This window comes from Drosophila virilis, chromosome 3 (assembly GCF_030788295.1).
Source record: "Drosophila virilis strain 15010-1051.87 chromosome 3, Dvir_AGI_RSII-ME, whole genome shotgun sequence".
NCBI lineage: Eukaryota > Metazoa > Arthropoda > Insecta > Diptera > Drosophilidae > Drosophila > Drosophila virilis.
In genome coordinates this window covers 24973570-24989557 of record NC_091545.1, presented here as the reverse complement: position 1 = coordinate 24989557, position 15988 = coordinate 24973570, and the positions used below count along the sequence as shown (strand labels likewise).

At 46.2% G+C, this 15988-nt stretch overlaps 3 protein-coding genes across 5 annotated transcripts; 2 read left to right on the top strand and 1 right to left on the bottom strand.

Moving 5' to 3' along the window:
- The first annotated feature begins 6 nt into the window (after positions 1-6).
- Sap130 (Sin3A-associated protein 130) lies at positions 7-5884 on the top strand. Of its 3 annotated transcripts, none has more exons than XM_002048427.4 (10): positions 7-136; positions 343-458; positions 993-1694; positions 1754-2377; positions 2754-4270; positions 4335-4570; positions 4643-4973; positions 5050-5220; positions 5280-5387; positions 5450-5884. In XM_002048427.4, the coding sequence occupies exons 2-10, from the start codon at positions 380-382 to the stop codon at positions 5597-5599; spliced, it is 3918 nt and encodes a 1305-aa protein (XP_002048463.1). In that variant the 5' UTR covers positions 7-136; positions 343-379; the 3' UTR covers positions 5600-5884. The 3 variants fall into 3 exon arrangements, with proteins under 3 accessions (XP_002048463.1, XP_015030437.1, XP_015030438.1); XM_015174951.3 differs by having other exon boundaries at positions 990-1694; XM_015174952.3 differs by having other exon boundaries at positions 831-1694.
- A 329-nt stretch (positions 5885-6213) lies between these two features.
- On the bottom strand, positions 6214-7128 carry Sf3a2 (splicing factor 3a subunit 2). Its single transcript, XM_002048426.3, has one exon. The coding sequence runs from the start codon at positions 7040-7042 to the stop codon at positions 6260-6262; it is 783 nt and encodes a 260-aa protein (XP_002048462.1). The 5' UTR covers positions 7043-7128; the 3' UTR covers positions 6214-6259.
- Positions 7129-7369: 241 nt separating this feature from the next.
- LOC6622148 (ankyrin-2) lies at positions 7370-15824 on the top strand. The gene is made up of 10 exons (XM_015174953.3): positions 7370-7997; positions 8695-12236; positions 12299-12636; positions 12702-12925; positions 12992-13043; positions 13377-13564; positions 13625-14121; positions 14210-14366; positions 14429-14635; positions 14705-15824. The coding sequence occupies exons 1-10, from the start codon at positions 7637-7639 to the stop codon at positions 15217-15219; spliced, it is 6081 nt and encodes a 2026-aa protein (XP_015030439.1). The 5' UTR covers positions 7370-7636; the 3' UTR covers positions 15220-15824.
- Positions 15825-15988: the final 164 nt, after the last annotated feature.

Here is a 15988-nt window from a genome sequence, read left to right as displayed (position 1 = left end):
CGATAAGCAAGATGCGATATGCATACGTCTCTAAGAAGGAGCATTACCATTATTAAAATAAACAGAAGGGTACACAATAAGTAGTGAAAAGTCTTATTTTGTACACAGCGTACACAAATATTAGAAAAAACGCAAGGTAAATAAATTTGAGAAAAAACAGTATTGATAAATTCAATTTAATGTACAATTTGAATGCTTGTGCATTTAAAAGCTCTACACATTTATACATACAAACGTATGCAATTGTATACATATATAAGTATGTAGAACAGTGGTTTGATAAGAAAAAACGCAACAGTATAAAGACGAATATTAAATTAGTTTTGATGGGTATTTTTACAGTATTTTTATCAACAAATTTACTGCGTTTTTGGAAAGCATGAGCGCGTCAAGTGAAGGTGGAGCAGGCGGTGCGGTGGGTGGCAGCGCTGGAGGTACAGCTACGACAACGGCGCCTGGTATGTATTTGATGCGATATCTATAATGTATACTCACATAGGTATATATAAATACATATATGTGTTGGCATAGTGTGTATACATAACATTTTTGTGCTTTGCAACTGCACGTGTATGTGTGTGTGTGTGTGTGCTTGTGCCAGTGTACTTGTTAGTTCTCTTTTATGGTCGCATACGCGCGCAGTGTTTGTTACAATTTTCTTTTCCCACACATTCGTAGCATATGGCTGTGTGTGTGTGTGAATGTGTATGTTTTGTTGTTATTGTGAATCCGTTGTAGCGATGCCAGCTAGTATTTTTCGTGGCGTTGCCAATTAATATGAGCTAGAAAAGTGTTGTTCCATTCCTATTTTTTTATTTTCTAAAATACAGCCACATTAAAAGCCGTTAAGATACGCACTCATCCCCATCCAAATACAATGCACTTGATATCCAACACAACAAAACAAAATGCAATGGTATCACCCACACAATCGCACGTACACTTGCGTGGCGCCATAAACAGATACTCATTACCTCATTTGCCACCAGCAGCACATTCCACAGTTGCCGCCAAGATAACGCACGTGAAGGCCGACGGCGGCATTTCTATAACCGGAACGCCCATCATTAGCGGCGGCACCATTAAAGTGGCCACCGGCGGGAACACTGTGCAGACATCGCTCAGCGGCACACCCATTGCTTTGAACACTGGCCAGGCCACCACTGCCGCCTCTATACGAGCCATTGGCGCCGGCGGCCAGTCGACCCAGGTGCGCGTCGTCATGCCCATGATCAAGCAGCTGGAGAATGTCACAGCCACGGGCCGAACACAAATCACAGCCATACCGGCGACACCGGCTCGCAGCGTCTCGAATGCATCCATCACGGTGACACGGCCAGTTACACAGGCCACCTATTTGCCGCGTGCCAGCGTCACGGCCACACAGATGAGCGGCGTGGGTGTGACGGGCGCCCAACGACTGGTCACGCCGCTGCGTGCGACATCGACGGCCAGCGTTAGTCCGGCGCCCACGGGGCTCAGTAGCACGGGTAATTTTGTGCGCACCTCGCAGCCCTCGACGGTCATCTCGTCGGCCAATAGCCCCGCTACGGCGGCCTGGATGCAGAGTAACACCGGGCAGGTGCAACTCATACGTGCTATACATCAGCCCAGGCAACGCATCATTACCACATCAGCGGGCGTGAGCAGTGCCAACGTTTCCACAACAGCCACACCTGTTCAGACGCCAACATGTGAGCACAGAATCAACTAACAGTTCCTTATGGCCAATAACAAATGTTGCTTCTTTCAGCTCTTACCGTTTCTGCGGCACAGCCGATGCCGCCGCAGCAATCCGGACCCACGGGCATACCTCAGGCTTATGTGGCAACCGTTCTGCCACCGCGCCAGCACCAGGCGACGCTTGTCTATTCCTCAAATGTGTCAGCTGCCGGCTCGCCCAACACGATGTCAAATCAGCAGTTCAATCCTCGCTTCGCCGTTGCCACGCCTATCGGCAGTGCGACGAGCGTCGCTGGCGGCACAGCCACAACACCGGGCGGCACCACCGTGACGCCACGTCAGGTGCGTCCCATACCGTTGGGCAAAAGCTTTCCGGCCACCAAACTGAACACGACAAGCATTAGCATTCGAGCGCCCAGCATACCGCAGCTTAACTCCAACGTTGCTCCGCCCACGCCAGTGAGCGTCTCCGGTGGCGTCACAGTGGCTGGTCGCGGTCCTGGTGGCACTGGCGCAGGAACAAACGTGGCGCCCGTTGCTCTGACTGCCGCAAATTTGCCAACCACACGAATCATTCAGCTGCAGCAGCCGGCAACTGGCGGCGCTCACCAAATCATTGGCTCCACCACGCGTCTGGCGCCGAATGTCATGCTGCAGCCCTTCCTCATGAGCACCAGCGCGGCGGCCAAAATGGGTAAGTGTGCCTATATACTATATACTTACAAAGAGACCTCAAATATTTAAATATATTTTTTTAAATTTAATATTTATTTGTGGAGTTCTTGCAAGAGAAACCATGAAAGTTTGGAAATTTGTTTCATGACAGCAGCTCAATTAATCGATAGATTTCTTATCATGATTCAATAGCTTCGTGTAAACCTTGTTGAACGTAAACAGTTTGCAATTGACAGCTCATGGCAAGGTTTTATGTATGTGTTTGTAGAGATACGCATAAATGTAGCTAAATATTCTCTGCGAATATCTTTTTTATAGAAGTATGCTATGGCTGGCTCTTGTTAATAATAATAATAATAATATACATAATAATTTTTGTTTGGGTTTCTTTGCAGGCATTCGACCGCCGGTTACAATGACCGCCAAGGTGCAGCCCTCGCTGACCATTACGCAGTTGAATCCGATTGGCAAACTGTCGACGGCAGGCGGTGCTGGTGGGCCCACAATGGCGCCGCAGGGCGTGGCCAGCATACAGGCGGTGCCGAGTGTATCGGCCAGCGGCACGCCCAGCTCCGTGTCGGGTGGCAGCTCAGCAGCTGTGGCCGCTGCCGGCGGCGCCACGGTGCTGCCTTTGACCATTGGCGGACGTGGCGGACCCGCAAGCAACATTTTGACGGGCACACTGACGCCCATCAAGAATGCCAGCGGCATAACTGTGGGCAAAATGATGATGACACAGTCATCCGGAGTGGATGTGGCAACCAGCAGCGGCCTGACACCCACGGGCACATCGACCAACGTGTTCATACAGCAGCGCAGCGGCGGAGGCAGTGGCGTTAGCGTGTCAGCGACAGCGGGCACTACTGTGTCTACATCCTCGGCGGGCACATCCTTTTTGCCGCCGGGCAGCTCGGCCATCTACTATGAGTCCATGCCGGCCTCGACGGGGGTGCTCTCGCTGACCACCACGACGGTCACCCAGAGCACCCATACGCACGGCCAGGCTCACGCACAAGCCCAGGCACAGGCCCAATTGGTGAGCAGCAGTGGCGGCAGCAGCCTTTCCGTTTCCTCGCTGCCCTTTGCCAGCCATGCACAGCAAGTGGGAACCGGCGGCGGATCCACAGCCACATTTACGGTGCTGCCATCGTCGGCAGCGGCAGGTGGCAATCGCACCATTGGACATCAGCAGCTCATCATACCGGCGGGTGCTGCACATGCGGCTGGTGGACCACCTCAGCACATGGTCATACCGCTGCACACATCCGTCAAGGTGACAACCGGCGCCGTGCCAACAACGACCGGCGGCGGCGCCACAGTTAGTGCATTGCCCATGCCGGTGCCGGTGCCGGTCGCGGCAAATACACTCGTGTCGAGTTTTATGCGCAAACGCGATGCCGAAGGCTCGCCCATACGTGGTGTCAAGAATTTGGCGCCTACGCTGCTATCCATGAGCAGCAATAGCAACGCCTCCGCATCGGTGGGTAATGTGACTGCGGTGAATCTAGCTGGTGGCTCGGCATTTAATTTACAGCCAGTCACAGTGACGCCAGCGACGCAACCGCCGACCACAACGGCGGTCAGCTCAGCCCTAACTGTTGAGGCGCTGGCCAAGAAGGAACGTGAGCGTGTCAGTTCCGCCGCCGCCGCCGCAGCGGCAGCAGCAGCAGCTGGTACATCCTCGGCGTCCACAGCGTCCATGTCGACAACAGCGGGTAGCATTGTGAGCACACGAAATGTGCGTGCCGAGTCGCCGGCTTCTTCTGATGGTTCCACCACAGTCTCGGCGAACTCTTCGCCCGGCGTGGATCAGCAAATGCAGGACAGCAATCTGTCCATTAACCGAATTGGCGACGAACCTGCTGGAACTGCAGGGCGCGACAATGCCACACACTTTAATCCCATAAACGAGGTAAACTATTCTTTTTTCAATCAATTCGAACTCGTCTCAACCTAATCCGGCGTATGCTGTCCAGCTATACTCATCTCATCAGTCATCGCTACCGCAAACGCATCAAACGCTGGGCGCACGTAGCAGCGGCGTTGCTAGCGCCTTTGTGGATGTGTCACAGCAACAGGCATCGCATCTGGTAACAACACAAGCAACTACATTGACGGCAAGCCAATTGCAGCAGGCGCGCATGAATGGCACCGGCGGAAGTGGCAGCAATTCCGATTACGGCTTGGCACGCAAGAAACCGCGACGCTCCACGTGAGTTGTGAATATTTTACCATATCTAAATATGTTAAACGAAACGTTTGCTTTACATTCTAAAACCCATAGCAACGATAGCCAGCACTCCAATCAAAGCCAGGCATCGTTATCACTGTCCCTGCCACCGCCAATGGGCAGCGTAAGCAGTCTCAGCAGCAGCACCACGCAAGAGGCAGCCTCGACTTTTATGCAGCAGCAGCAGCAGCAGCAACAACACAACAATGGCGGCCTGCTGGTAACGGCCGCTGGCAGCGCAGCCACCACGCCCAATGCCAGCGCTGGCGATGTGAATAATCATCGTGTGGCTGGCAGCGGTACGCCGGCTGTGGCTGGCAACAAGGAGAACGCAAATCCTGTGGACTTTGTGCTGCGACGTCCGCGTAATTGTGCGCTGCTCAATGTGAGTTACGACAACAGATGGGCGTCTGTCTAAACTGTTTCATGATAATAACACACGATTCTTGTCCATCATGCAGACATACAAGCCGACGCACAAGCTGGCAAACAATCATTTCCATCGATACACGGACGTAAAGCCGCGCGATGAGCGACGCGCCACAGTCATTGATTTGGCCAATCAACCAAATGTTCAGAAGAAAATTAGCGGCTGGAAGATTCATCATTTGCGCTCGCAAATGGAGGATTTGGTAAGGGCAAGCAATTTTTTTTTGAGAGAGTTGCCTTATACATGTATACAAATTTACAGAATGATTCGGAAATGGTTAGCTTAAGCCAACTAGAAACCATGTTGAAGGTACTCGAAAAGGACAAAGACAAACTCGGTGAAATTGAGCGAATTAGTGAGCTTTTAAAGGTGAGTCAAAAAATCGATATGGATACATATGCGCATAACTAACTAAAACGTCTTTTTCACAGGGCAACATACAACGTAGCAAGATTATCACCGACGGCATCAACGAGGCCCAAAATCAGTTGATGAAGATCTTTGATCACAAGCCTCATGTCTCGGACATAATCAATCGTTTGCAATCGAAGCGCAATTTTAAGAAACGCGAAAAATTATAATTATGCTGATGATGTAAAGCGAATCGAAGCCTACAACGACACGTTGCGCCTTTAGCTATATATTCATATATTGATAAGTTTTGTATATTGCCTAAGATAACTATGTACGTCATTAGTTTTAAATTAATTTAATTTTTACGCATAAAAGTTTGTAGATAAAACTTTACAAAAAAAAAAACAAAACAAAACAGAAAACTAAAGAAATCACACAAAATAACTACACAATTATAATTAAGTATGTAATATTTTTTCAAGTTCTTAAGCAAAGAAATAATAGAAATTCTATTTGTGTTCTTTTATTGATTTATAGACTACTAAGATTTTAGTTAATATGCAACCTGTCAACGATTCCCTTGGAGATATTAGTGTATTGCACTTACCTGATTCTGTTCCCCTTTAAATTCCAATCCTCATCCTGGTTCTGCTCATGCAGATGCTCCTTTAGATTGATGTATTTTCGAGGCAACAAAGACATCTACAGGTCGCATGGGATTTGAGATGAGTTCCTGCATTTGAAGCTTGCCATGACTGTCAATGGATTTTAGGTAATGGGAAGAATTTTTTAAGACTGTCACGCGTTAATTTGAATCCCGCCGAGAAATATGTTGAATATCTTTACTGTAAAGTATGGTTTTTATTGTGACTATTAGAAAAGTTAGGTTACATGGGTGGTGGTGGCGGCACGCCATTGAACATGGGATGCATGGTCGGACGTGGTGGTCCCGGCATGGGAAAGCCGGCTGGCGGTCCCAAGGCGCGATGCAGATTCGGCGGCGGCGGTGGCAATATCTTTGGCTCAAATTTGAACGCAAACTGCAAAAAGAATTGCTTGGTATCTCGATTCCAGTGCGTCCAGAACTTGCCCTCAGTTTTTTCCACTTCCCGCGACGGCACCTTAAAGCCAATTGTCTCATACGGTTCGGCCGCAAAGAGCAGATACTGCCACTTGCGATCTGGCGGCTCAATCTTTTGCTCATAGGCGGACATGAAGCGATGGCGCGGCACAATGCCGTCACTTATCTCTGGATAGTCGATCTGGAACAGCAGCGACTGCTGACCATTGGTGGGTTCACGCTGTTTTGTCACACGGTAGCCGGGACGGCCGATTTTCACAAACTTCTTGGGCTCCACGCGCGGTTTCTCGGGCGCTAGAAGCGAAGAGGGCGCATCTTTGGCCTCTTTGGCAGCACGACGGGCCAAATTCTCCTGATGCTTTTTGCCCTGCGTGTGCGCCAAGTAGCTCCCTTCGTTATTGTGGAGAGTCAGGCACAGTTTGCACTCATAGGAGCCAAGATGGTTTTTCATAAAATACGGATCCTTGTTTAGATCGATGGTTTCGAGCGCTAGCTGTCGCAGACGTTCTTTTCGCTCGCGATTTGTCTCTGACCAGGAGGCGACGCCACCGCTACCGGTTTTGCCACCGGCGCGATTCTGGAAATCCATGTTTTTAGTTAATTTAACTAGATCAACTTTTTACATGAAAAGCAAACGCTGTATTTTCGCTACACAGGGTTGTCAGGCTGTATTTGACAAACGACACTATCGATTATAGTTAATACCGATATTTACTGTAAATTATACTGAACACTAATAACCAAATCAACTAATAATGTAAATGGTTGCAATTATACTTTGTTATATAAAACTTTCGATTTGGCAATGAACTGTGGCAAATAGTTTTTAAGGCAGTTAATCGTCACACAAAAATAAGTTGCTTACTCGATGTATCGATAATTTAATTAATTCTGGATATTGCTGCTTTCAAGAAACGGTCACTCTGGTCAGTGTTAGGAGTTGCACATGTTTCCCATTTTTTGCATATAAAAGTTTAAATTAATTAAAAGTTCGGCCAATTATTAGCACTTAATAAGTGAGAGTAATAAATTGGTAGAATCCAAGTATATAATATCTAGTTCGTGTTTCATTTGAATCCTGTTTGCAGTCTGAAATGCGCTGCGAAAATAAATTGTAATGTAAATTTGTAGTTTACGACAATTCGCTGCGTAATTGGATACACCCGACTAAGCTTTAATTGAAATGGAAGAAGCGGAAAAGCATTGTTTTAAAACACCAGCAATGGCCAATGCCAGGCAGAATCAACCAAAAAATAACAAGATACCGATGTCTGCCTCGCAGCCGCCGTCGCGCAATGCGGGACCATCGCCCAAACGTATTATCAATAAAATACCATTGGATTTTAACAAATTAAAGCAGGTTGGCCTGCATATGAAACTGGCAGAGGCATTGAGTAAACAAAATATGAATGCAGCCAAAAATATTGCATCAGCAACGACTGCCTTGGCACCAACATCTGCCACCTCCGCTGCAGCAGCGCAGCCAAATGCGACAACGCCTGCTATGCATTCACAAAAGCAGCCGCAACGCGAGCATCAGACTGGTAATTACATTAACTGAATTAAATTTGATTGTACGTAAAGAAGAAAAAAGTGTGTAGGGGGGGAATTTTTATTTGGCTGTTTTAAATAATAATGTTATTATGTATGTGTATTGGCCATTACACATCTGTGACGTTCTGTAGCGCTGATGCGTAAGTGCGCGCTGTATTTTAAAGTTGTCAATCGGTGTTCGGTCCGAGTTCGTGACGGGACCCGAGCGACAATTTTTTTATTTTACTGAGTAAATCCGGTCTATACAAATAGAAATTTTAACTACGATTTTTTATTTTATTTTTAAACCTCTATTGCTGGTTATTTGCATCCAGCAATGCTCAGCATATCTCAGATGGTTAAATATTAACGCAATTACACCCTGGTGTAGGGCATTATATTTTTTTTGAGCCCTAACCCTGCAAAATTTGTTCAAGTATTATAATTGACAGGGTTGTTTGGGTTCTTTCTGTGGTGTAGCATGATAATGTGCGTGGTAGGATGTATGAATATTGAGACTTAGACTTGGGGGCCAGGGTTCAATTCACATAGCGGGATATTTTATTTTATTAATTTTATAAAAAAAAAACATTTTTCTAAAGCGATTTATCACTTCTTGTTAGTGTTGTTCATATATAATTAATTCGATTTTGAAATATATTTGTATAAAACTTAAGTATTAATATGCATTTTTCAATTCAACTACAGCTTCAAAATCTGTCAGGAATAATAGCCCAGCGTCCGCGACTGAGCCATCGTCGCATATTAAAGCGCTTATTAAAAACAAAATAATGAACAAATCCGCACAATCTCAAATGCATCAACAGCCAACAGACACGACAACAACAGCGCCAAGCACTGAGATTAGTGGAGTACGCTCAGGAGCAGCATCTGGAGGTTTTACTATGCCCATAGCCAAGGCCGACTTGACGGCGCGTGCCAAGCCGGCCCTGTTGCTCAATCTGGTCAATCAGTTGCCCAAGCAGCGAGCAACTTGTGGAAGCATTAAACCTCAGCAACAAAAGAGGCAACAGGAGTCAAGATCAACACCACCTGCGCCACGCGCAGGATCATCACCAGTACGAGCACAAGCACAAGCACAAGCACCACCAGCAGCAGCAGCAACTGCAGCATCTGCACCATTGGCGAAATCTCCGCCGCCGCTGATTGTTCTGGAGAACAAGGTGTTGGCTCCCAATGAGAAGATCGATTTGAGAGCTCTGCGGCTGCCCAACGGCCAATCCGCTGCAGTGCCACCCTCTGCGCTAACCATTGTGCCCACTACGCCCAATGAGACCAGAAATGCAGACAATTTGAAAGAGCCCATGGAAAAAGCCAAAGATATTCTGGGAAAATTACAGGGTAGCAGTGCACCGGTCAAAAAAATGATACTGAATGTCAACAAGCTGAAAGTGCCACGTGAAGAGCTTGCCCAGTTGGCCAAGGAGGTGCGGAAGCAAGCAATGCAGCATGTGCAGCAACAGAAGCAGCCAAGCACTGACATTCCAGCCATAATACCGGTGCCAGCAATGGGCACTGGGCTAGCTCCCAGCCTAATTACAACTCCATCACCGTCCACAAGAACAAAGATTTGCAGCACAACGATAAGTCAAGTCGCCTCCACCTCCACCTCCTCCTCGGCGATACCATCAAAAACAACAATCCCGCCTTCATCATTGATAACTCCAATTGTAAAATCTTGCCCAAGTCCGATGATGGCATCAGCTGACGAAGCAGGCAATAACCACGTCTCGTTGACCGCAACCACATCTAGAGGAAAGCCGACATCATCAACATCATCATCTGTGGAAGTTAAAGCAGAGCCGGAAAGCGATGAACTGTCCGCCGTGGATTTCATAGAACAGTTGACTGCCAAAAAGGATGCCGATCCCAATAACTATTTGGAGCTGTCCGCCGAGGAGCTGAGCATGAATGCCAAGTTTGGCAGCAGCCACAGCTCAAATCCAGCTCCAGTTTCGGTTAGACCCGAGGACTACCTGCCCATTGGCAAGATATTGCAAATGCAGGATATGGATATATTGCATGCCACATTGAATGTGAATGGCGGCAACAAGCCGAATGTCTTGTGTATTAGTCCCAATGCCATCAAATTGCAAAGCAGCGCACGTCCGGAAGAGACGGAAAGTCCAGTTGTCGATGATAAAGATGCAGAAAGTACAAGCATATCCAAGTTCCAACCGTTAAAGGTAACAGCTCCCAAACATGTGTATACCAATACAAAGAGGAAGACTCCATTGTCAACGGTCACAAGTTTGGTAGAAACATCACCCACCCCTGATGAGACCAAGGATATAGCGCCCGTTTGCACGGTTGAAGCGGAGTGCGCAAAGGAGAAACCCCAACCCGTTAAGCCAGTGCCTTATAAGCCCAAAAGGGGCAAAGTCAATTTGGTGCAGCGCAACAAGAAAGCAAGTGCTCCGAAGCCGAACGAGACGAACATAGCCACAAAGGTTGCTGAAGAACCATTCCAGGTGCCAGACACGAAAATCTCATCCGACATTGCTAAAGTGACGAGGGAAACTCCGGCTGACAAAGAAACCGCTCCGAAAGCGACAGGCAATAAGGAACAATCCCAGCATGAGGCAGCCGAACAATTAGCAGAGATAAATCTAGCGACTGAAGATCTGGATACAGCTAAAAAGATCGAGAAAAATGTAAAAGATGTGGAAGATGTGGAAAGCATAAAAGCTGATAAAATTGTGATCTCAAATAAAACAGAAAGTGTGATAGCCGAAGAAGCTGCAGACGGAAATAAAATTGTTATGAATTCGTCGCAAATGAATCTCGCAAAGGAAAGAGACCTAACCCAGCTCTATCATCCGCCCAAGTTGCCGAAGCACAAACAGAACCCTTTAAAGCCCGAGGACAACCAGAATGAGGAACACACTCCAGCAATTGTGAGCCTTTTTGATGCCGTCAAACGGGAGCCGGCACCGCCGCAGGGTAAGCCGCAATTGCCTTTTCGAAGCAGCGCGCAAAACGATGAGAGACTAGAACCCATGAACAGGACATTTGCAGACGCTTTGGGGATACAAAATCTGGTTACTCAGTTGGCAGCAGAGAAAGTGGTACCGCCGCAGCCCAGCCAAGGGAAAGAGGTCAAGTCGGAGGAGACAGCCAAATTGCCCAGAAAGAAACTGGTGAAGACAAGACCGGTGCTGAGCACCAAGAGATCTGCGAAGGCAGCCCAAACACAGGCAACGGCAGCCGAGTCCAAGAAAGTGGAACCACTGGTGCCAAGGAAGAGACCGCTCATCCCGGAGAGCCAACATCGAGTGAAGACTTCCAGTACTAGTGATGACGATGGCGACATGTTTCATGGTTTCGATAATGGGGCCTCGAGCTGTAAGCGATTCAAGCACTCGGAGGAGAAGGAAACGGACATAAGTGATGATGCTTCGCCTGATTATGATGAGGTGGAAGAGCAGCCCCAGCCGGACATGGAATTGTCGGCCAAAAAAACAAAGACTGAATCTGTTGTTAACAACACGCAGACAGCATCAATACATACAGATGCTGGCGCAGTGAATCCGGAAGACGCTGAACCAATGGAGATAGTCGAAGAGGATACTTTAAAGAAAACAGCGTCCAAGAAAAAGGCTGCAATGCAGGAACCGGAATCGCAGCAAAAGGCAAAACGACCTCGAACCGCCAGTGCGAAAGTGAAAGAAGCAAAAAAAAAGACGGACTCGAAATGGAAAGTAAAGGTAAAAGGCTCAGCGCCAGCGAATGAGGATCCTTCTACAGAATGTGCAAAAGAACAGAATGTTTCAAATGGAGCTACGCCCGAGGAGACTGGGATGAAGGAACCAATTATTGTCAAGAAAAAACGAGGTCGTCCGCGTAAATCAGCCGTAATAGCTGACACCACGAATACATCGCTTTCAGAGAGTGCGAATCCGTTGGACTCTTCCGCAGATTGCAGCATGCCACCGGTGGCTGCATCCACGCCGGACGCCAAGCGTCGCGGCCGCAAGACCAAAGATATTCCAACAGCAGACAATGAGAATATCTCTGAATCCTGCCGGCAGACAAACGATTTTTACCATCGTCTGCTGCTCACACGCAGCCGTCAGCAATTGGTCAGCGGGGAGGAGCTGCGCGAGGATAACGCTGGCGAGGGCGAACTACAATGTGGCTTGTGCCTTGTGCGCTGCGAGAAGGCTGACTGGCGGTCGCATCTCGGCGAGCATTACGGCGTCGGCTGGCTTATTGAAGAACCAGCTCCGGTGTGTATTATTTTTTAATTGAATAGAATGAATTATTTATTAACAATAGGAATTTCTTTCAGTTGCTCACGCGCAGCTTTGTATTGAAAATGATGAAAACCTATTTGGATGCGGGCAGCAAGCGTTTGAACTGTCGTCTGTGTCGTCGTAGTCTGACCTCCGCCCTGGGCATGATGTTGCACCTGGAGGGCTGTGGCATCAAGGAGCGCACGGTGTGCGAAAACTGCAAAGGTAGCTATACCAAGCTATCCTATCCGTCTCACGTTCGCACCTGCCCCAAGCGACGGCGGACGCTAACCGAGGAGGATCAGGCAGCGCAAGCAGCAGCAGATGCAGAAATAGAAAATAGCGCTCCAGTTTACAGTAATGCGGGTCGAACTAAACGCAAGTCCACGCTGAAGTAAGCTAAGCATACTTAAAAGATATCTGAAAAGAAATAATCATATGTTAAATGAATCTCTATAGAGCCGAAACAAAGCTGGAGAAGATTGCAGCGCAGACAAAAGAACTCGGCGTCGATGAAACGGAAAACCCTAAAGGTTTTGATGGAGATGCATCTGATTACGATTTGGGCGCACAAAAAGATTCATCCGACGAAGTCGAATCGGATGGTGCGGATTCCAGTCAAACCGATGGAGGTCCTGCTAGATCGTCTACCAAAAAAGAACACAAACCAGCCCAAAAGACTTGTGAGTTAGTTAAATATGCAAATTAATGAAAAGTTAGTTAAATATAAATTCCAATTCAACTTGCAGTATACGGACGTATAAACGTTAAAAAAGTGATGAAGAATCGCTGGAACCATTTGTAAGTCTTAAATCTTAAAACGTTTCGACATTTTTGTCCACTTAATAAATTGTTGCCATGTCCGTCTGTCCGTATAAGACATAATATATGCACAGCTTAAGGCACAATTTCCTTTTCTCGCCGTAATCAAATTCTATATCAACTTTTGTGATTATTTTGAATACCTTTGATTAGATAGTTGCGAGCTTTAGGGAAGGTTAATTTAACACCTGAGTGCAGCGTGTTTGCTGCCAGACAAGGTTTTTGTTTATAGGGCAAGAATTTAATAATAATAAATTTATGTGGGCATTTTTATGCATTTGATTTAATCTTGTAAAATTTTCATTTTAATAGCACCGAAACAAATTATGCCAAAGGCATTTTATATCCGCATCTTGTGCCCCGCTATGAGAAGCTTTCAGCTGCCGATGCAAGGCAGTTGCTGCCTTCGAAGGATTCCACATCCATGCGCTATGCCTATGACAAAGTGGATGATGATGGCTGGATGCAGTTGAAGCCCATGGAGGGCGTCAGTAAAGAGCGTAAGTAACAAACAATGTTGTTATCATTAAATAATTTAATTAATTTTAATTCCATTACAGACGAATATATATTGTATCTGGGCAACGCTGTTAAGGAGCTGGCGTGGGTGCCATTGCCTTCGACGGTTGAGACGCAGTATTTGTTGTGCTCGCAGCGCAACAAGGTGCTCGGCTATTCCCGTCAATTCAAGGACAAACCGGAGAATGCCTTGCTATTACTGATTGAATGCAAAACGCCGCCAGCTGGCGACGATAGCGCGTGGACACTGCAGACGCGACTGCATTATGGCATATGTGTGCCAGATGGACCTGTGCATAGCCTGGCATTTATGGCCAGCGGTGGCTACGATGAGTCTATTAACCGATTGGCTCTTCTGGCCGTGGGAGGTTTGACGGGCGCAGTCATTTACGCGCTGCCCTTGCATGTAAATAACGACACCGAACAGGCTGATAGAAAGGAAATAGATGATGTTATTGTACTGCAGCCGATGCTTAAGCTTATCTTGGACATAGATAATCCTTTGCAGGATGCGTGCACTAAAATATGCTGGTCTGAGGTGAGTAATCTTAACGCTACTCAAAACTAAATATGATAATCTAATCGATGTGTGTTACATTTATTTAATTTGTCTGGTTAATATTAAGAGCTCTGGTCATAATTTGCTTGTAAGTGGCTATGCCAGCGGTAATGTTGCCTTTTATGATATCTCCGATGAGCAGGGACTCAATTGCGTTGAGCGAAATAATCAACGACATTTTCTACCCGCACATTTCTTTTATTTCGGCGAGCGAAACATATATAGTAAGTACTTGTGAAACTGCAGTATATATTCTTGCCTTACGTACTCCCTATGCTATATAAAGATTTGGAGCTGCATTATGACACGAACGGAGCACGTTGGCTAGCCATAGGCACCAATATGCGCAAACTGTGGGTCTATGACATAGCCAACTGGTCGCAGCCGTTGCCAATTTCGGGCGATACCGTATGCAATATGTTTATGGGCGGCCTCAACTGGTCTCCTTTGTGGGAGGCATTGGCCGTTGGTTGCACCGAGGTGTATAAGTCGCGTAAGTTCTCGCAAAGTTTTCCGTGCTTGCATCCATCTATATACTAAACATTTCTGGTTCGATCTTTAGAATTTCCGCGCTTGCTTGCGCTAAATCCATCGGGCATTTCTTTTAGCCATTCGACGCTGGATGTGGTGTTGAGCAGTCCACGTGGAATGCATTTTAATTGGGAACAGTTGACATTGGTTGCCATAACGGATAACGGCGATGTCGCCTTTTTACAATGTAATCAATTCAATCTGGAAATGATGCTACAAAAGCGAACCACAAATTGTCGCACTGTTTGCTCAACGGAGCCGTGCCTGCTGAGCGATGCTCCAGAGTCGAACACAATTAGCCCGGAACAGTTTAAGCGAGACTATGGACTGATCCTGAAGCCACTCAAAAATGTGCCCAATGACAAGAAGTCAACGTACATTAACCTAAAGCGACGACCCAGCTTTGATTTGTTGAACCTAATGCGCTTGAATAGTGTACGTTGGAATTGGAATGAGCCCGCACGAAACTGGGTAGTCGTTGGTGCGGAGCACGGTTTGCTTCGCATCATTAAATTTGAGGAAGGGAAACACTTTCGTTTTTTTTAATAAACACGTTATTGAGATTTTAATTTTAATAAATAATTATGTTAATTGCTTTTTAAGAAGATCCGGCTTATGAAGTTTGACGCTCTTGAAGATTTTTTGAATAACTTGTAATAATTTATTAATAGCTGTTATGATAATAGGCATAATAATGTATATATAAAGCTATATTTATATGTATATTTAAAATGATATCATGTAATTGCATTACTGAAAGTATGTAATATATATATTTAAATAATGAACTATATTCATTACATTTATAAATGCGAATATAAATCATAAATGTTGAGAAATGTTTTCTTTGATTTAAGCATGTAGTTCATTTTCTTTAAATGGTGAATGGAAAACAATACGAATGGAAAAATCAAAAATCAATTTATAGACCAAAATGGAAAAAAGGAACAAACGCTTCAAGCTTGGCATCGCATCAGCTTTGAGAAAATAGTATTCGATTGAAAAGTAATACTAAGGAATCGACACACTCTGGCTATTTCAAAATTGCAATAAATACATTAAATTTTTATTATAATCCTCAAAAAAAAAACATCTCGAGGAAGCTATAACTATGGATATAGGTCAAGAAAACGTTTTTAAGGTTGAGCTACGCACGTTGGATGATTATCATCGACGCCTGGCCCATTTGCTGGAGCGGATGGAGCGCCTGGAAGCCTCCTTGAAATCGCTACCGTTGGCCAGTCGTCTATGTAAGATGGATGCCGTGGAGGAGAAGATGCTTGACGATAATGCTCAGGAAAATGAACAGCACAAA

Excerpts from the sequence above, each read along its gene's own strand:
- Sap130 (XM_015174952.3), top strand. The coding sequence starts at position 380 with ATGAGCGCGTCAAGTGAAGGTGGAGCAGGCGGTGCGGTGGGTGGCAGC. Across the intron at positions 459-830 it reads AGCTACGACAACGGCGCCTG|CCACATTAAAAGCCGTTAAG; the intron begins GTATGTATTTGA and ends TCTAAAATACAG. Across the intron at positions 4,571-4,642 it reads AAGAAACCGCGACGCTCCAC|CAACGATAGCCAGCACTCCA; the intron begins GTGAGTTGTGAA and ends TAAAACCCATAG.
- Sf3a2 (XM_002048426.3), bottom strand. The coding sequence starts at position 7,042 with ATGGATTTCCAGAATCGCGCCGGTGGCAAAACCGGTAGCGGTGGCGTC.
- LOC6622148 (XM_015174953.3), top strand. The coding sequence starts at position 7,637 with ATGGAAGAAGCGGAAAAGCATTGTTTTAAAACACCAGCAATGGCCAAT. Across the intron at positions 7,998-8,694 it reads GCAACGCGAGCATCAGACTG|CTTCAAAATCTGTCAGGAAT; the intron begins GTAATTACATTA and ends ATTCAACTACAG. Across the intron at positions 12,637-12,701 it reads AAACGCAAGTCCACGCTGAA|AGCCGAAACAAAGCTGGAGA; the intron begins GTAAGCTAAGCA and ends GAATCTCTATAG.